Source organism: Monomorium pharaonis, chromosome 6, assembly GCF_013373865.1.
Source record: "Monomorium pharaonis isolate MP-MQ-018 chromosome 6, ASM1337386v2, whole genome shotgun sequence".
In the NCBI taxonomy this organism is placed as follows: domain Eukaryota; kingdom Metazoa; phylum Arthropoda; class Insecta; order Hymenoptera; family Formicidae; genus Monomorium; species Monomorium pharaonis.
Genome location: NC_050472.1, coordinates 3,808,004 through 3,829,570, shown reverse-complemented (window position 1 = coordinate 3,829,570; position 21,567 = coordinate 3,808,004). Strand labels below are relative to the sequence as shown.

The 21,567-nt window shown below is 34.9% G+C and overlaps 1 protein-coding gene and 2 non-coding genes across 3 annotated transcripts in view; 2 read left to right on the top strand and 1 right to left on the bottom strand.

Annotated features, from left to right (window-relative positions):
* Nucleotides 1-3,109: 3,109 nt before the first annotated feature.
* Nucleotides 3,110-21,567, bottom strand: part of LOC114253729 (uncharacterized protein DDB_G0283357-like) — a 69,266-nt gene continuing 50,808 nt past the window's right edge. The window contains exon 6 of the mRNA XM_036288413.1: nt 3,110-3,260. Coding sequence (XP_036144306.1) covers nt 3,110-3,260 — 151 coding nt within the window. The remainder of the gene's footprint in view (nt 3,261-21,567) is intronic.
* Nucleotides 9,164-9,245, top strand: Trnas-gcu. The gene has a single exon. It is a non-coding gene; the product is annotated as a tRNA-Ser (tRNA).
* Trnak-cuu lies at nt 11,626-11,698 on the top strand. Its single transcript has one exon. It is a non-coding gene; the product is annotated as a tRNA-Lys (tRNA).

The following is a 21,567-nucleotide window of genomic DNA, read 5'->3' as shown; positions in this document are numbered from 1 at the left end:
CCGCGTGAATCTGCTCTGCTGGTCGAAAGCCGCGTGTCGTTATCGAAGAGAACGCTCTCCGCGCTCGGGGGTTCCCGCAAACCTTCTGTGCGTTTGGCAACCTGCGATCACTCGAACGGTTTTACGACGGCAATAACACGCGTTACGCGGTACGCGTATTGATCAGGACCTCTTTCGACGCGGCGCATCTCGAGATGCTCGCCGCAATTAGCGAGTGCTCTCGCGAGTGCACCGAGCATAAAGATCGCCAACGAATGTTCGCATATTTTTGTCGAAGCTTTCAACGTCTCTTTCTCTTTTTTTTTTTCCTTTTCATATACGTTTAATAATCATCGGCCGATGATTACGCCGGTGATAGCTAAATGGTGAAACGCGTTAGCGCGTTTCAGGATTTTACTCATTTACACCCGTTTGCGACTTTACGGCCTATCGATGATCCACTGACACGGAAATCGGCACGTCGAACGATCTCGAGCGAGTTAAAAGAGCGTGACGATATATAAACTATAACGGCGCGTCATTTGCATGCGCCCGGCGGACGGGGAAAAACGGAAGCGCAGCACCGAAATAGCCGTCGTATAGCTGTCACGATAACCGCGTGCAAAAAAAAATCGATACTCGAGTTTACCCGGTTTTACTCTTACGGCGGATAATCGTAGGGGCGGCACGGGATAGGCGCGGTGTTTACACGAAACCGATCACTTAAATGCCCCTATTAAATTCCGCGGGCGAGTGTTTACTTTATTTTCCGAAACGCAATTCCGTGATAGCGGTTTCTATAGAGGACGATGAAACTTTATTTTTAGTTCGCTCTAGACGCGCATCTTCGCGAGCGCGCGCCTGTTGTGCTTGCCGTAAATTTTGCGCGGATAATTACAGCCGCCGGGAGTACAACTTTGAGAAACTACGAACCGTTTGATATATGAAAATTGTTCGGATAACAAAATCTCGGGTCTTCGAGAAATTTACGGAATTTCTCACGGGCGCTCCCCTTTTCAAAAATTATGACTTCGTGAAAGATTATTTATCCTATTTACTCTCTCTCGCATCCCGCGTAATACAAGGCGCGGAAGCGAGTCAAGTCTATAATTCACGGGGCAGCCTGCCTTATTATAGGATTTTGCATTCAAGACCGATGTTCATCCCTCAAGTACGAAAATACGCTTAGAGCTTATAAACGGAGAGAATATTTAAGATCCCGCCAGTTCATTCTCGCGGTCGCGTATTTTATTAATCTAATTTATGATACGCCCGCCGTTGCACATCCCTACCTTTATCCTCCGTCGATGCGCGCGCTTTTTGCGCACTTGAATTTGTCCTTTTGCGTTTCGCCCCGCGAGAGTCCCTCTGTTCACGCAGCCCGCTCGCACGTGTAACGCGCGCGTTCCGAGTGAGTTCACGCCGCGAATTAAGGGTTAAGCCGTCGCGTTATATCGAAGCTCGACCCGTCATTCTCACCTCGTGTATTTTTAGCGCGGCACACATATGTGCACGCGATCACGAAAAGGTACCGCTCGGTGGGAAGAAAAAAAGAAGGGAAACGGGACCGGGAGAGAAAAGGTGAGAGAGCGACGCGATCCTTCTTTCTCTGGCACACGTGGGATCCCTCACGTTTTTTTTTATTTATGAACTTGATATTTTGTACTTAACCCCTCGGTACGCGCGCCTCGATCGAGCAAAATTAAGGCGGACTTGTAATTTACGGGCACGCGCGTACGCGCCCGAAATTCCCGTTGCTTTCGTCACAGTTTCGCAAAATGTACGTCTCCTCCGCGCAACTCTCGTTCCACCTCCTCCTCGTCCCGAATGCAAGCGGGAAACTTATGTAAGTACTCTCGGGGACTTAATCTGCTTTTAGGCGCCATGCATGACGAAAACCAAGGTCCCGCAGTTTGCTGGCGCTTACTTTGTCACGCGAGTTTCGCCATTCTTGCGCTTCGAGCCTCTCCCCGTCTCTCTTTCCGTTAATCACTTTGTTGTATTATACATTCGAGGACTCTTTCGCGTTTAACGATGTAATTTATGTGACGCCACCACGACGTATGCAAACCGTGTAATTTACGGCGTCATGCGGACGTATTTTTTTGTAACTGACAACGAATCGTAAATGTAACAACAATCCAAACGTACTCGCGTGAATCGCAATTAATATCTCGATCTCTTTGGAGAAATTTCGCACAGACTTCTTTTATTTAGCAACTTTCTTTATATATAAAAAATGATCACTGTTTCCTAACTGAAGTTGGAGGCTCGCACTTTCGAAACTTACAAATCTATTGCTCAGTTCCTATTAAGGGAGTTCCTCTGCTCAGGCCCGGCACAACAAGTGGTATAGGGATTCTGGTAAAGAAAAATATTCAAATGACTATTTTGTGGCCTCCTTTTTTTGCTGTATATGGTCTGAAGTTAATAATAGTAAATATTTTTAAAAATCGGCTATAAAGTACTATCTTCATTACTGAAATAATTTCTTTTTAATACAACAATTTAAAATTCATGTTATATCACTAGCACATATTTACCACACTTACGTGCTGTATTACTTTGATTATTGTAAACTTTTTTTATCTTATCAATTATTTTACTCAAACGAGCAAGTGCATCGTTTCAAAAATTTAACAGTACTTTTCTGGACAGCTAAGGTGTATTATTGTAAAGTTTCACTATAAACATCTGTTCATTACTTCTATTAATACGACAATAAAAACTTAAAAATCCTGAAAATTTATCGATTCCCATAAGAGCCCATGTTAATAAAATATTTAATATCTTAATAACTAGCTAGTTCAGCTTTTTGAAATTTTGACAGTCAATTTATATCACTAATTTGAACTTCTCTACAAAGTTTCATGAAAATCTGTTGACTTAGCAGCGGAACTCCCTTAAATCCTTCCGTCGAAGTCTGTCAAACTTCTAAAGACCTTTTTTTCGCGATTTATTATGTACAGCGTATATTTCTTACGTACAGCGTATTTCTCGCGTGTCGATAACATAATTCATCCGACGTTTCCCGAGGCGAATAAACGTTATCCGTCGCAGCGGATACATTAATATTGGTCACACACGGGCCGATCTAGTCTCGCATTCCTCTATATTGGTCTCGGGGCATTTAATCAACGCGCATAACGCCGCGGTTGACCTTATTCAGCGGCGACACCGGTCTGGGCGTTTGGCGCCAGCCCGATCTTTCAACGTGCGAAACTTCGACGTTCCCGAGTAGTGCACTCGCCAATTCGCGGGTGCCTACGTGCTTCCTCGACCTAGAAGTGAAAGTATCCTTATCGAGAGATACGCCCGTCTGTCTCTTCGTGCCTGTCGCAAGCGCAGGTGCCTAGGCGTTGGTACCTTTATACATTTTTTAGCGATCACGCGGCGATCGTCGTACGCTTTGAAGAAACATCTTCATCGAATTCCACGATCCTTCGCGTCTCAAGACGCATCGGCAGGATACGAGCGTCGGATCGCTCTACTTTCACCGCCATTTGTCACTAACGTGTAATTTACGATACCATAGATAGCGGTCTACCGCGAGATGAAGGATAATTACAGTCTGGTTATATGGGATGTGATTTGGGTGTGGGATGATTTAGATATTAGATATTGGATTTACAGATAGCTTGACGATTGCGAAAATCTATCTTTCACCGAGTGATACTTATAGACCCGTAATACTCGACTCGTGATATTAAAGCCTCGGATCGCCGTAGATCGATTTCAGCACCGCGTGCTTGTTAATTAACAGAAATAAAACGCGAGCCACGGGGCACTAATGTCTCATTTGCGTTGATTTAGCCCAGCGTCCGTCCCAAACACGGTCACGACAGAGTGCGCAATTAGCGTCAGCGTGTAGCGACGTTCATTAACATTAACGATCGTATGGTAATACGGGCGGAGAAGTAATCGCGCATTGTTCGCCCCTGCACGGTGATAACGGAGTAGGCAGGCTCGAAGAGAGGAGGCGATTGCCATCGCAAACGTCCCACACAAATCCTCAATTAGACCCGGCTAGAAAATTGCTAAATCGCGGAAAAGTCCGTATTGTTCGCGGGCTAAGAATGAAACTCGATCTAACGGGGATTATCCTCGTTATTGGACATTGCGTAATCTCGTGTGCAAGAGCAGACGTAATTGCGCCGCGAAGCAGATTGTGTTTAATTTTTTACGTTAATCTTGGAGGATTATTTTTTCTTCGTCAAAGTTCTGTAGATAAGCTTCATTGCTCACTACGGAGTTCAGCTTTTTAATGTTTTCACATGCGTGTAATAAATCTTTGGGATGAATTTCTTCGAAAGTAAAAATCTGCACAAATCTGATCTAAAAGTAAGGTTTAACTTTTACAATTGTTTGCTACTTGCATCACATGGAAAACTTTGCGTTTTGTATGGAATTTCTAAAAAGAAAAACGAAAGAGTGGCGACGAAATTAAATCACCGTAAACGCCAGCGTTCCGAGATAAATTCCGAGCCATCCGATCGCGCAGTCACTCTTTATGAACCATAGAATTTACCACCTATGTGGGAACGGGCAAATTTCTATAGATGTGCATTCTCACCATGCATACATGGGAATAATTCTCGCGCAGGTGACACAAATGGACTCGATAGCACGGACAGTCTGCGATTGCCAATGTGAAATAGTTGGACCATATATATTATACATTATTGTTTGGGAAAGTGCAACACGTGAGTTGAGACGTTTGCACGTATAGGGAAACCGTTGGCTGAAATCGCGACAGCATATCGCATAGCTATATGAAGTACAGACTATAATTTATTGCAACGTGAGAATACATGGATATTTAACAATGTAGTCTAGAAACAATAGTATCACCCGTAATTTTTTAAATATAATATTATCATAATTATATTAATTAATATATTTACATATATTACAATCTTTAAAATTCTGTCCTATTAATTTTTTTGTGTCATTAAAGAATAATGATATTTAAGCAGGATCACAAAAATGTTTTATTATCATTTTTAGTGCAGCATTTAAAAAAAAACGAACATTATTGTGCGAATGTTGCGAAATTTCTCAAGTACTTAAATTACCAAATAATTTTGTAATTAAAAAGTCAGCTCCTTTATCTTTATCGCGTCGATCGAACCGTCTAGACGCCTTGTAAAACGATCGGCGTAACCGTTTATGTTTGTTATGACACGAGATAAGCGAGCGAGCCCCGAAGGGGGTTCCCCCCGACGTGTATCGCCAATACGCGTGGATCAACGGCGCGGACAATGTCCGAATTTCGAACACGACCGTTCCTCCTCGACGGGGAATGAATGGCGCCCGTGAAATTTTTATCAGGCATCTCTTCGCGACGATTTCAAATACGCAATTTCGAAACGAGACACGTCCGACGTGTCTCGGAGAGCCGGCTGGTTTCCCGGCGATTGGCCAATCGCGCCGAAGGGTTTGATTGAATGCAGATATCGCGACCGCATGATGCTCACGCGCGTTTTATATTTATATACACACACGGTGCCCCGCGTGAAGCCCGTAAGCCTTATAAGGAGCTATAGCCCGGATCTGTTTATTCGAGCAACGAGCAATTATCGCGATACCATCGCGTTACGAATTAAAGAGACGGGGCAGGCCGAAGGGCGAAGATCGGGTGCGCGCGAAACGTTGGCATGTGTTGCTACATCAATCAAGGTGCGAGGATGTGTCGCGACACTCGCTACTTTACAGAGAAATTTTTTATTTCTGTGCAAGAACGGCACGATTTTGCGACGTCACACGTGACGCTTTATTTCTATCGACGTTCAAGTTTCAAACTCTAATCATTTTTGTTTAAATTTTAATTATTCCATATTGGATCAGATATATAAGACATTCTCTTATAATATAAGTTGAATGTTTTTTACTGCATTTTTTTTCATGTTACTTATAAGAAATTCAAGTAGAGAACTTTTTTGTGTAAACTATGAATTTATAAATATTACAGAGAAGATTAAGTTTCGTTCATCACTTTTGCGATTTCAATTCGCAGGATATATTTGTGCAGAGATTAAATTTGAAAATCGATTAAACAGACTCGATTAACACGTCGATACGAAACGCAGGCCGTTTAAACAACCTCGATTAATCTCCCGCGAAGGAGCAAATAAAAGCGAACACGCTGCGCCTCGTCGAAATTCAGATTTATCGAGCGCACAACGTTCTTGAGTGCAGATATTCATTAAGTATCCACTTGTCGCTCGACTGCTGTGACGAAGGAGCAGCTGCCATTTTAAGCGATTCCTTTTGGAATAGAAACTTGCTAATTCTAATTAATTGGCAGATTAACTGTAACTGACTCAATCTGACTTCTTATTCGTGTTTTATAATCTAATTTCTTGTTGAAAAAGCACGAATTTTAATATCAATATATTTACTTTATCTTTTTACCGCAAGCTGTTTTGTTTTTTAGACTGAAACAAAATGTATATTTACAACATTAATTTACATTAAATTTTTATTAATTAAAGTCTTTAAAATTTATCTTGAGAATCGATTCTTAAAAATTGGAAATATGGTATAAGATATTTTAAATTAAATGAGAAAAAAAGGATGTTGCTCTCTTTACCTCAGTTTGGCGCAGCGACAAATTGACAAAAATGAAGATAAGCGATTACCGAGAAAGCATGCATAAAATTGCGGTCCTAATTGGCTGTTTTACTCGTTTCACGGCAGGTTCCGCTCCCTTCCCTTCCCTCCTCTTGCTCCTCACTTTGTGACACGCGTATGTAATTATTTAGACGCGTTTGCATTGATCTTCACTCTCGCATCTTCTCACACGCGTCGCGATAATGCACGGCTGCATTATTCATGATATCGCGTGCATGCCGCGACGTGGAATTATAGAAACGCACCTGCTTTCATCCTGCCGGGTGTCCCGTGGGTAACGTCTGTCCCATCTGTCGTTTCGCGGCTTCGATTAATCGCGACGACGCCATTTCGCTGCCGCGGAATTCTGCCGACGATCACCACGGAATTTCAGAGTATCGAATTGAATTCCGCAAACCCAAACAAAGACGAGTAACATGCGTTGTTTTACAGTATTTAGTTTTCCACGATGCACAAAATTTAAATCCAATAAACTATCGTAAAAAGCTCGCGCCATAGTGTTTGTTCTGTCATATCGAAAAAAAAAAAAAAAATTAAAGTGAGAAAAGAATTCATAATTATTCACTGAACATCATCTGAAATATCGTGATATTTAAAATTTGGAGGGTTTAGTAAATAAATGAATATTCGTATAGAAAGTAGGGCGCGCATAAAATTCTTTTAACGAATTAAACAGACCGATTAAAACGGATAATGCAATTAAAAATACGAATGCCAAGCATAACTGAGCATTAGTTTCGAGGCTATCTTGTTTTCAACTTATGTATGATTTATTTTCTTGCTCTGCAAAACATTCCTAGTTCTTGCACTCGTCATATTATGCAGTTTCGAGTATCATATGAAGTATTGATTATCGACATAATTCATAGATTTCAAAAAATTTGGAATGTTGGAAAATGAAATAGAAATTAAATATCTGTTCATCGCTTTTTAAATGAATAATTAATTTTTTTCGGACATTCGATCTAAATAATCGTAAATATCTGTTTTTTTTGTGTTTTTTTTTTTAAGAATAATTTGATCGGACAGTTTTCTCAGTGCAGAAAATGTATGGAGATGTAGACACAAATTTAAGTTTTGTGCGTCATTTTCATTGATGAGAGTCGCGAATTCGATCGTGCCACGAGCAACGAAGACGAATATAATTGGTTTATCAACTCGAACCAATCGCAATTCAATCCGGTGATGAATGCGTTGACATTGATACGATTACGACGCTAAATCACGACCCTCGTCAGTTCGACAGACACAAGATGATTATAACGGTATTAACTGAATGGAAACGGTCTCTTTGTTTTCATCCTCATGCACGTGCATCTAGTTGCGTCTTTACTGAGGTTCAATCACGGAATTTCTCGCCGTATCTCGACAACCGATAATTACGCACGTGAATCGTATGCAGCTTAATATCGTTTATTATATATTAATATATCGATACTATATTAATACTATATATTCCATTTTTTAAGTAATATTTCTTATTTAAAGATATACTAGAAGATTCGAAAGTGTGAAGAAATTGTATTTTACACTTTTTTATGATACTCTTCTTAATATAAAACGTTTCATTTGCATAGAAGTAAGCAAGAAAAAAAGTTTTGCATTCTTTAAATATTTCCAAGTAATAAGTCTCATGCATAATACAATCGAAAGCATCGTAGTCTAACAAGCGAACATTTCCTCGCTTATTATACGTAATATAAAAGTAATTTTGACTTTATGAATTTTTTGTAAGAACTTTCGTGATTAAAGGAGGCTCTGCCAGATTAGATTTAGGTTTCACGGGGTAATTGTAACTTTATCGCTGCGGAGACGGTAATTTTATTTCGGCACGCATATAAGTATAATAATCAGGACCTTGCTTTCTTGGCTATCAAGTTGGCTGAAACTTTCGTAATAAAAGTTTCGGTGACCAAGGACGGTAATTACGGCTAAACGACGTATTACCAGGGCTACATTGTACAATCATTCTTTTCAATTTATCAATACGCACGACAAAGAGCCATATAGAAGCATTTATCGTTTGTTTGCCAATCAGACTGTAGATAAACGCTGCAATCCGCGTGGCCGATGAAGTATGCGTTAATGTTAAGTATGATTGAGGGTTATTGATATTTACACAACTGTGTTATAGCAAGTTCTATTATTTCGCTTTACACAATATTATCTAATAATTCAATTATAATTATACGAAAGAAATGGATAACATTCAATAAAGACAATATAGTAAATTTTTTTACAGATATAACTTATCATTACATTGTTATTTTTTATATAAAAAAATATATAATTTAACTTTTATAAATTATTTTAATTAATAAAACTTTAATCTTGTATAAATATAAATATTTTTTAATAACATGAATAATATTTGCCACTAGTGTGTGAGTTATAATTTTTAATATAATAAAAATATAATAGAAATTATTATAACGAAATTAAAAATTATTTTTTTAAGTCGATTATCATTGTATTATTTAAAAAATAATGAAATGATGGATAAATTTGGGACGCATTATAGTCTCCAGATTGAAACAAAAATTCACCGCTTGACGAGGTGGCCGAGTGGTTAAGGCGTTGGACTGCTAATCCAATGTGCTCTGCACGCGTGGGTTCGAATCCCATCCTCGTCGTATTTTTTTTAATAACACTATAAAACTTCTGTTTAATGTAATTGTGAATTAATAATTTATCGTACGTGCTAAATGTTCCTCTTTTATATTTTTATAAATAAACAATTATATTTTTTATTTCAACAATGAAATATGTTACTCAAATCGCGAATACATATATATAATGTACATATTCTGCATTACTAAAATGGAACAGAATAGTAACAAAGCAATATCTTAATGTTACAATATATGATATTATTTGTTACAGACAATGGACTAGAAAAAAAATTATTAGAACACATCATATAAAATAATTATATTTTATCAAATTCCATACTACAGAATTTAGATTCTATATATTATGATTTACTATATTTTTATATTGGGATGAATAATGAATTTATTAAAATTAATCGTGTTTTCTAATAGTCTTGTATATATATATATTCCAAATATTAATTAATTTTAACATATTATATATTTTATATTTTTAACTATACAAGTATTCACTCTGACGCGGATTATATGAATCTCTAATTTGTTAAAAAAATTGTATACCTTATAATTTCTATTAAGTATAATTACGATATTATCGAACGTCCGTTTAGACATATTCTAGGAAATACTTTTTCAAGAAATCCTCGATAGTATAGTGAGTATAGAGATTTCTTATTTTTGTAATTTTCTCTCTTGGCTTAAACTCTCTTTTTAATGACGATGTTCCTAATATATATATATATTTTTTTTTTACAAATTTTGCTCCAGAACTCATTGAAGAGTTTGTTATTAATTTTTCCCCATTTTATACAAATGCTCGGTGAGCAAACAACGTTAATTTTATTACAAAAGCAAGACGTCTCTTCGCACATGTCTCCACTTCAACCATGCCTCGAATTCGCGTAACTCGCAGGACTTTGCAACAATCGATAATGCGAGGACGCCCCCGTGGCTTAGAACGGTTTAGAGCGTGGCGTGGTTATTCGAATCGGTGTTTATCCCACGGCGGCGCGATAACTCTAGACTAGAAAGCTCCGTGAGATACGGCGAAAGAGGCTTTAAAGGACGGGGCTTGCCCAAAAAGACGACGGGAGGAGTTATGGGGTTGCGCGTGGATCGATTATTCCGCACGCAGAGTAGTACGCCACCGGCAATGCTCACCGTCGCTGTGTGAATTTACTATTGTCGCATATCCTCGGCAGCTTAATGTAAACTCGCGCATTTCCGATGGAAAGCGCCGGCGGCGGTTTAAGCGCCTATGGCCGGAGTGCTTAAAAGGGACCAGATAGCAATTTACGCGTTAGACGCAATTTACATATTCGCCCGTACAACTGCTGGAGTACACGAGGTGTCTTGAGAAACGCGACAGAATTTGTTCTACTAATGAGCCCCCATTCCTTTCTTCTAACAAGATGATTTCAAGGCAAGTTTCAAGGTGACGGAGATACAACCAAAAGTATTTCAAAAATTTTTTTAATATAATTTATTTTACGTTTAATTTAGATGTTTAATGCTCAATGCGCGTGATGACTTAATCATTTTCAGAAGAATGAAGCAATACATTTATTATTTAGTTATAATATCACACTACGAAAAGTATCGATTATTGGATTCCCTTTGGTTCTTTCTTTTGATGTAGATTATTCAATATTTCCAAATATTCAACTTGCATTTTAATTATTGAAACTGCAATAATTGATAATGAGATGAAATAGAAGTGTTAAATTAAATTCGTATATAATGTGGAGAAGATAATTAGTTATAAAATCTTTTGTCATTTTTCTCAAAGAACACTGTATACACGGCGGTGTTACGATCAGTAATTCTGCGACACTTGTGATATTAATTATTAGAAGTGTCTGGCGGTAGTCTCGCTTATGGTCCGCGCTTATGGTCTTATTAGACTCTCTTTTTATGCGCGCGTCGTGTTCATATTGTGCGATAAGGGAAAATTTATTACGCGCGATAAGGCTGCTTTTATCCAGTTATAATATTCTATTCCCCGCACTACTTTATAATCTTTTAATGAAACCCCTAATTTTTGAACAATAGGTATATTTAAAATAATTAAAAACGACACATCACGAAAGCTACTAATTTTACACAAATAGTCCCGCTTATTGCATGCGCAAATAATTAATAATGTTTTATTTGCATTAATAATGTAATGTAGGAATGATCGAGTACGGACTCCGTTTGAAAATTAAGATACTTAATTAGGGTTGAATGTAAAATACACAATTAAATGAAGTCTCATTAAGCGCAAACGGAATTTATTAAATTTGTAGAATTATTCAATTATGTGCATATGCGTATATTGCAAATTTTCTCAATTTTCTTAATTGTATTTAAAATGCAGGTGTTGACGATATCTCGAGGAAAATAGTGCACCTTTCCAATAGCCCGGCTAGCTCAGTCGGTAGAGCATGAGACTCTTAATCTCAGGGTCGTGGGTTCGAGCCCCACGTTGGGCGATTTTTTTTTTCTTCTAGAAATCTATCAGAAATTTGTCGTCACAAATGTAAAAACGCTGCGGAAGTTCGTGTTTATTATTTAATTAAAATGATCTTTAATTTTTTTTTACTCGTTTGCGTTATATTTTAGTTTCTATATGCGATTATATTCATAATTAAATTGTATTATTAGTTGACAATTAATGATATATCAATTAGCAAAAGAAATAAGTCGCGTTGAAGCAGTACGTATTGTGAGAAAAATATTTGCCCGAGCTCCACTTTCAAGTTTTGTTTGCCAAACAAAGTAGACACATACGTAAATCGAGAGGTACAGTGTACATCGAGAGCCGAACGCACACGCAGCTGTTTCGTGGTGAAATCGGGAAAGCAAACGAATCGAGCTCGTGGAAGTTGTTGGATCGCAAATACGGTTATCTAAACAATTTTACGTCCTTCATTGCGTAACAATACAGTGGTGGATGTCATCGTTAGCGATATATGTGGTGTGCTGGTGTGTTTCTTTATCTTATTGAGTGGAATCGATTCTTTTATCTACGAGTTTCTCTCTTTCTCGACAGACAGGATTTCACGCAATTGTTTCTTCGAGTCTTTCCCGCGTCAGTTTTAGATTGAACATCGTTTAATAAGGAGATATAAATCGAAATTAGATATATCAGTCGACAGTCCCGGAATCAAAAACGCCACAGTATATCGCGGTAATAGAAAAATTGATAAATATACATCATGCATATCGATGGAATTTAGAATTCAAGCCTGAAATTTGTTTGATTCAGATCGCCCCTGTAAACATCAAGCGACGCGGTAGCGGCGCGACGCCAAGTACATAAAGAATTTTGCTGCATGATGCAAATGATGCAAACTTCACTGCGCAAATGTCACGCCGCTACTAAGCTTTATCTGGAATTTAGCTGTCAAATTCACTTTCAGTTAAAATATCTCAGAAACTAAAATCATAATCAAAAATCTAATGGCAATTTTGTTATATAATATTGATGTCAGCTTTCGATTGCGACCACTCCGATTAAAATTGGTACACTCATTTTTGAGATTTCGTAATCTCTTGCGCGAAAAAGCTCACTTGGATCACTTGGATATTTTCCACAGATCACATGTACACACACACGTAAAGCCAGTTTGTCGTTCAAGGGGCTTCACAATGTTCCTACATACAATTTTATAAAATTAAAATAAAATTATTTCGTAATGTAAGTGGTGAATATTGGTACGCGAAAAAATATAATAAACTTGATAATTCTAAGATCTTGTGATCTCTTGCGCAAAAAAGCTCACTTGAGTTATTTTCCACGCATTCACATATACATGCACACACACACCCAAAGCCGGTTTGTCCTTCAAGGGGCTTCACAATGTGCCTACATATAATTTTATAAAACTAAAATAAAAATTATTTTGTAATATATGTGGTGAATATTGGTATGCGAAAAAATATAATAAACTTAATAATTCTGTGATCGTGAGATTTCTTGCGCGAAAAAGCTTATTTGAGTTATTTTCTACAAATTCACATGTACATGCACACACACACGCAAAGCCGGTGTGTCCTTCAAGGGGCTTCACAATGTGCTTACATATAATTTTATAAAACTAAACATATAAAAAATTATTTTATGATATAAATAGTGAATTTGGTATGCGAGAAAAGTATAATAAGTTAACAAAAATAAAATAAATATATAACATAAACAAATACATGATATATGTGTAAATGTCAAAAATATTAATATAAAAATTAATAATAAAATTACAACGTCTGAATGTGAGTAATGTAAGTGATATTATTAGTACACGAAAAAATTTAATAAAATTAATAAAAATAAAATAAATAAATAATAATAACAAATAATATACATAATATATATGTAATAAATGTCAAAAATATTAATAAAAAATTTTTATCTGTCAATGCAAATAAGTATAAAAATATTTGTGCAATCTTTTATCACGGTGAAAATATAATAGATGGACATTACACAAACATGATATGTACTAAAAACGCAAAATGGATGTTAATAAATGATTTAAGTATAAAGAAATGCAATTGGCCTTGAAATGCTAAAAATGCATTCATATTTTTTGCAGAACAAATAAAATAAAATAAATTATGGAAAATATATACATATATACATACATACATATCAAATTAACACATTAAAAAATATGTATAATAAAACTTAATGTAATTAAAAAAAGAAGTAACTCTTTAATTTTTACAAAAAGGAGTGAAATCCCTTAAAAAAACCTTAAAAAGGTAAAAAAGATACGCCAAGTACATAAATGCGTGCTTTCCAAAATAAATTTGAGATCAATATAGTTAGCCAAGTATATTTTAAAAGACTTAAAGAAGTTTAATAAACATCTATTTAAAAATTGCTTAAACGGGCTTGATGATTAAATGATTAAAATCAACCAACGGGATTATAGTGAAGCAAAAACTTGGCGTGCCCGGCTTAAAACGCCCGACTTAAAATGATCAATGTTATACAATATGAAAATTATTTGTACGAATAAAATAATAAAAAAAATAATAACTTATGAAAAACTTCACAAAGTTAAAAAAGATATGTCAAGTGTATATGTCAAGTATATAAACGCATTCAAAAATGGTTCTATTCAAAAATTATGTGAAAAATGGGAATATAAGTGATAACATATAATAAAGCAGAAATTGACAGATAGTAAAACAATATCCGAGTCACATTAATTGCATTCTTGTATATATATTTATCAATATCAATAACATAGAGCCTTGGAAATTCAGAAAAAATATGAGCCGGGCACGCCAAGTTTTTGCTTCACTATAATCCCGTTGGTTGATTTTAATCATTTAATCATCAAGCCCGTTTAAGCAATTTTTAAATAGATGTTTATTAAACTTCTTTAAGTTTTTTAAAATATACTTGGCTAACTATATTGATCTCAAATTTATTTTGGAAAGCACGCATTTATGTACTTGGCGTATCTTTTTTACCTTTTTAAGGTTTTTTTAAGGGATTTCACTCCTTTTTGTAAAAATTAAAGAGTTACTTCTTTTTTTAATTACATTAAGTTTTATTATACATATTTTTTAATGTGTTAATTTGATATGTATGTATGTATATATGTATATATTTTCCATAATTTATTTTATTTTATTTGTTCTGCAAAAAATATGAATGCATTTTTAGCATTTCAAGGCCAATTGCATTTCTTTATACTTAAATCATTTATTAACATCCATTTTGCGTTTTTAGTACATATCATGTTTGTGTAATGTCCATCTATTATATTTTCACCGTGATAAAAGATTGCACAAATATTTTTATACTTATTTGCATTGACAGATAAAAATTTTTTATTAATATTTTTGACATTTATTACATATATATTATGTATATTATTTGTTATTATTATTTATTTATTTTATTTTTATTAATTTTATTAAATTTTTTCGTGTACTAATAATATCACTTACATTACTCACATTCAGACGTTGTAATTTTATTATTAATTTTTATATTAATATTTTTGACATTTACACATATATCATGTATTTGTTTATGTTATATATTTATTTTATTTTTGTTAACTTATTATACTTTTCTCGCATACCAAATTCACTATTTATATCATAAAATAATTTTTTATATGTTTAGTTTTATAAAATTATATGTAAGCACATTGTGAAGCCCCTTGAAGGACACACCGGCTTTGCGTGTGTGTGTGCATGTACATGTGAATTTGTAGAAAATAACTCAAATAAGCTTTTTCGCGCAAGAAATCTCACGATCACAGAATTATTAAGTTTATTATATTTTTTCGCATACCAATATTCACCACATATATTACAAAATAATTTTTATTTTAGTTTTATAAAATTATATGTAGGCACATTGTGAAGCCCCTTGAAGGACAAACCGGCTTTGGGTGTGTGTGTGCATGTATATGTGAATGCGTGGAAAATAACTCAAGTGAGCTTTTTTGCGCAAGAGATCACAAGATCTTAGAATTATCAAGTTTATTATATTTTTTCGCGTACCAATATTCACCACTTACATTACGAAATAATTTTATTTTAATTTTATAAAATTGTATGTAGGAACATTGTGAAGCCCCTTGAACGACAAACTGGCTTTACGTGTGTGTGTACATGTGATCTGTGGAAAATATCCAAGTGATCCAAGTGAGCTTTTTCGCGCAAGAGATTACGAAATCTCAAAAATGAGTGTACCAATTTTAATCGGAGTGGTCGCAATCGAAAGCTGACATCAATATTATATAACAAAATTGCCATTAGATTTTTGATTATGATTTTAGTTTCTGAGATATTTTAACTGAAAGTGAATTTGACAGCTAAATTCCAGATAAAGCTTAGTAGCGGCGTGACGTACTCTGCATTGTTTTTTCTTAATGTTTAAACAGAGTTCTATCGTTTAAACTTGTGTACACAATTTTAAGAGGCTGAAATCAGCACGAAAATTAATTTTAATTGTCGTGCTGGTTAGTTTTTAGATATCTGGCGACAATTTTCGACAGTTCTCGTATTCTGCATTGTTTTTTCTTAATGTTTAAACAGAGTTCTAACGTTCTAACTTGTGTACACAATTTTAAGAGGCTGAAATCAGCACGAAAATTAATTTTAATTGTCGTGCTGGATAGTTTTTACATATCTGGCGAAAATTCTTCACAGTTCTCGTACTCTGCATTGTTTTTTCTTAATGTTTAAACAGAGTTCTAACGTTCTAACTTGTGTACACAATTTTAAGAGGCTGAAATCAGCACGAAAATTAATTTTAATTGTCGTGCTGGATCGTTTTAGATATCTGGCGACAATTCTCTACAGTTCTCGTATTCTGCATTGTTTTTTCTTAATGTTTAAACAGAGTTCTAACGTTCTAACTTGTGTACAAAATTTTAAGAGGCTGAAATCAGCACGAAAATTTATTTTAATTGTCGTGCTGGATAGTTTTTAGATATCTGGCGACAATTCTCGACAGTTCTCGTATTCTGCATTGTTTTTTTTTAATGTTTAAACAGAGTTCTAACGTTCTAACTTGTGTACACAATTTTAAGAGGCTGAAATCAGCACGAAAATTAATTTTAATTGTCGTGCTGAATAGTTTTTAGATATCTGGCGACAATTCTCGACAGTTCTCGTATTCTGCATTGTTTTTTCTTAATGTTTAAACAGAGTTCTATCGTATAAACTTGTGTACACAATTTTAAGAAACTGAAATCAGCACGAAAATTAATTTTAATTGTCGTGCTGGATAGTTTTTACATATTTGGCGACAATTCTCGACAGTTCTCGTATTCTGCATTGTTTTTTCTTAATGTTTAAACAGAGTTCTAACGTTCTAACTTGTGTACACAATTTTAAGAGGCTGAAATCAGCACGAAAATTAATTTTAATTGTCGTGCTGGATAGTTTTTAGATATCTGGCGACAATTCTCCACAGTTCTCGTATTCTGCATTGTTTTTTTTTAATGTTTAAACAGAGTTCTATCGTTTAAACTTATGTACACAATTTTAAGAGGATGAAATCAGCACAAAAATTAATTTTAATTGTCGTGCTGGATAGTTTTTAGATATCTGGCGACATTTCTCGACAGTTCTCGTACTCTGCATTGTTTTTTTTTAATGTTTAAACAGAGTTCTAACGTTCTAACTTGTGTACACAATTTTAAGAGGCTGAAATCAGCACGAAAATTAAATTTAATTGTCGTGCTGGATAGTTTTTAGATATCTGGCGACAATTCTCGACAGTTCTCGTATTCTGCATTGTTTTTTCTTAATGTTTAAACAGAGTTCTAACGTTCGAACTTGTGTACACAATTTTAAGAGGCTGAAATCAGCACGAAAATTAATTTTAATTGTCGTGCTGGATCGTTTTAGATATCTGGCGACAATTCTCGACAGTTCTCGTATTCTGCATTGTTTTTTCTTAATGTTTAAACAGAGTTCTAACGTTCTAACTTGTGTACAAAATTTTAAGAGGCTGAAATCAGCACGAAAATTAATTTTAATTGTCGTGCTGGATAATTTTTAGATATCTGGCGACAATTCTCGACAGTTCTCGTATTCTGCATTGTTTTTTCTTAATGTTTAAACAGAGTTCTAACGTTCTAACTTGTGTACACAATTTTAAGAGGCTGAAATCAGCACGAAAATTAATTTTTATTGTCGTTCTGGATAGTTTTTACATATCTGGCGAAAATTCTTCACAGTTCTCGTACTCTGCATTGTTTTTTCTTAATGTTTAAACAGAGTTCTAACGTTCTAACTTGTGTACAAAATTTTAAGAGGCTGAAATCAGCACGAAAATTAATTTTAATTGTCGTGCTGGATAATTTTTAGATATCTGGCGACAATTCTCGACAGTTCTCGTATTCTGCATTGTTTTTTCTTAATGTTTAAACAGAGTTCTAACGTTCTAACTTGTGTACACAATTTTAAGAGGCTGAAATCAGCACGAAAATTAATTTTTATTGTCGTTCTGGATAGTTTTTACATATCTGGCGAAAATTCTTCACAGTTCTCGTACTCTGCATTGTTTTTTCTTAATGTTTAAACAGAGTTCTAACGTTCTAACTTGTGTACACAATTTTAAGAGGCTGAAATCAGCACGAAAATTAAATTTAATTGTCGTGCTGGATAGTTTTTAGATATCTGGCGACATTTCTCGACAGTTCTCGTACTCTGCATTGTTTTTTCTTAATGTTTAAACAGAGTTCTAACGTTCTAACTTGTGTACACAATTTTAAGAGGCTGAAATCAGCACGAAAATTAATTTTAATTGTCGTGCTGGATAGTTTTTAGATATCTGGCGACAATTCTCGACAGTTCTCGTATTCTGCATTGTTTTTTCTTAATGTTTAAACAGAGTTCTAACGTTCGAACTTGTGTACACAATTTTAAGAGGCTGAAATCAGCACGAAAATTAATTTTAATTGTCGTGCTGGATCGTTTTAGATATCTGGCGACAATTCTCGACAGTTCTCGTATTCTGCATTGTTTTTTCTTAATGTTTAAACAGAGTTCTAACGTTCTAACTTGTGTACAAAATTTTAAGAGGCTGAAATCAGCACGAAAATTAATTTTAATTGTCGTGCTGGATAATTTTTAGATATCTGGCGACAATTCTCGACAGTTCTCGTATTCTGCATTGTTTTTTCTTAATGTTTAAACAGAGTTCTAACGTTCTAACTTGTGTACACAATTTTAAGAGGCTGAAATCAGCACGAAAATTAATTTTAATTGTCGTGCTGGATAGTTTTTACATATTTGGCGACAATTCTCGACAGTTCTCGTATTCTGCTTTGTTTTTTCTTAATGTTTAAACAGAGTTCTAACGTTCTAACTTGTGTACCCAATTTTAAGAGGCTGAAATCAGCACGAAAATTAATTTTAATTGTCGTGCTGGATAGTTTTTACATATTTGGCAAAAATTCTTCACAGTTCTCGTATTCTGCATTGTTTTTTCTTAATGTTTAAACAGAGTTCTAACGTTCTATCTTGTGTACACAATTTTAAGAGGCTGAAATCAGCACGAAAATTAATTTTAATTGTCGTGCTGGATAGTTTTTAGATATCTGGCGACATTTCTCGACAGTTCTCGTACTCTGCATTGTTTTTTCTTAATGTTTAAACAGAGTTCTAACGTTCTAACTTGTGTACACAATTTTAAGAGGCTGAAATCAGCACGAAAATTAATTTTAATTGTCGTGCTGGATAGTTTTTAGATATCTGGCGACATTTCTCGACAGTTCTCGTACTCTGCATTGTTTTTTTTTAATGTTTAAACAGAGTTCTAACGTTCTAACTTGTGTACACAATTTTAAGAGGCTGAAATCAGCACGAAAATTAATTTTAATTGTCGTGCTGGATAGTTTTTAGATATCTGGCGACAATTCTCGACAGTTCTCGTATTCTGCATTGTTTTTTCTTAATGTTTAAACAGAGTTCTAACGTTCTAACTTGTGTACACAATTTTAAGAGGCTGAAATCAGCACGAAAATTAATTTTTATTGTCGTTCTGGATAGTTTTTACATATCTGGCGAAAATTCTTCACAGTTCTCGTACTCTGCATTGTTTTTTCTTAATGTTTAAACAGAGTTCTAACGTTCTAACTTGTGTACACAATTTTAAGAGGCTGAAATCAGCACGAAAATTAAATTTAATTGTCGTGCTGGATAGTTTTTAGATATCTGGCGACATTTCTCGACAGTTCTCGTACTCTGCATTGTTTTTTCTTAATGTTTAACAGAGTTCTAACGTTCGAACTTGTGTACACAATTTTAAGAGGCTGAAATCAGCACGAAAATTAATTTTAATTGTCGTGCTGGATCGTTTTAGATATCTGGCGACAATTCTCGACAGTTCTCGTATTCTGCATTGTTTTTTCTTAATGTTTAAACAGAGTTCTAACGTTCTAACTTGTGTACAAAATTTTAAGAGGCTGAAATCAGCACGAAAATTAATTTTAATTGTCGTGCTGGATAATTTTTAGATATCTGGCGACAATTCTCGACAGTTCTCGTATTCTGCATTGTTTTTTCTTAATGTTTAAACAGAGTTCTAACGTTCTAACTTGTGTACACAATTTTAAGAGGCTGAAATCAGCACGAAAATTAATTTTAATTGTCGTGCTGGATAGTTTTTACATATTTGGCGACAATTCTCGACAGTTCTCGTATTCTGCTTTGTTTTTTCTTAATGTTTAAACAGAGTTCTAACGTTCTAACTTGTGTACCCAATTTTAAGAGGCTGAAATCAGCACGAAAATTAATTTTAATTGTCGTGCTGGATAGTTTTTACATATTTGGCAAAAATTCTTCACAGTTCTCGTATTCTGCATTGTTTTTTTCTTAATGTTTAAACAGAGTTCTAACGTTCTATCTTGTGTACACAATTTTAAGAGGCTGAAATCAGCACGAAAATTAATTTAATTGTCGTGCTGGATAGTTTTTAGATATCTGGCGACATTTCTCGACAGTTCTCGTACTCTGCATTGTTTTTTCTTAATGTTTAAACAGAGTTCTAACGTTCTAACTTGTGTACACAATTTTAAGAGGCTGAAATCAGCACGAAAATTAATTTTAATTGTCGTGCTGGATAGTTTTTAGATATCTGGCGACATTTCTCGACAGTTCTCGTACTCTGCATTGTTTTTTTTAATGTTTAAACAGAGTTCTAACGTCTAACTTGTGTACACAATTTTAAGAGGCTGAAATCAGCACGAAAATTAATTTTAATTGTCGTGCTGGATAGTTTTTAGATATCTGGCGACAATTCTCGACAGTTCTCGTATTCTGCATTGTTTTTTCTTAATGTTTAACAGAGTTCTAACGTTCTAACTTGTGTACACAATTTAAGAGGCTGAAATCAGCACGAAAATTAATTTTATTGTCGTTCTGGATAGTTTTTACATATCTGGCGAAAATTCTTCACAGTTCTCGTACTCTGCATTGTTTTTTCTTAATGTTTAAACAGAGTTCTAACGTTCTAACTTGTGTACAAAATTTTAAGAGGCTGAAATCAGCACGAAAATTAATTTTAATTGTCGTGCTGGATAATTTTTAGATATCTGGCGACAATTCTCGACAGTTCTCGTATTCTGCATTGTTTTTTCTTAATGTTTAAACAGAGTTCTAACGTTCTAACTTGTGTACACAATTTTAAGAGGCTGAAATCAGCACGAAAATTAATTTTTATTGTCGTTCTGGATAGTTTTTACATATCTGGCGAAAATTCTCACAGTTCTCGTACTCTGGCATTGTTTTTTCTTAATGTTTTAAACAGGTCTAAACAAGATCGAGTTTAACGTTTAACTTGGGTACACAAATTTTAACGAGGACAGCGACTCTC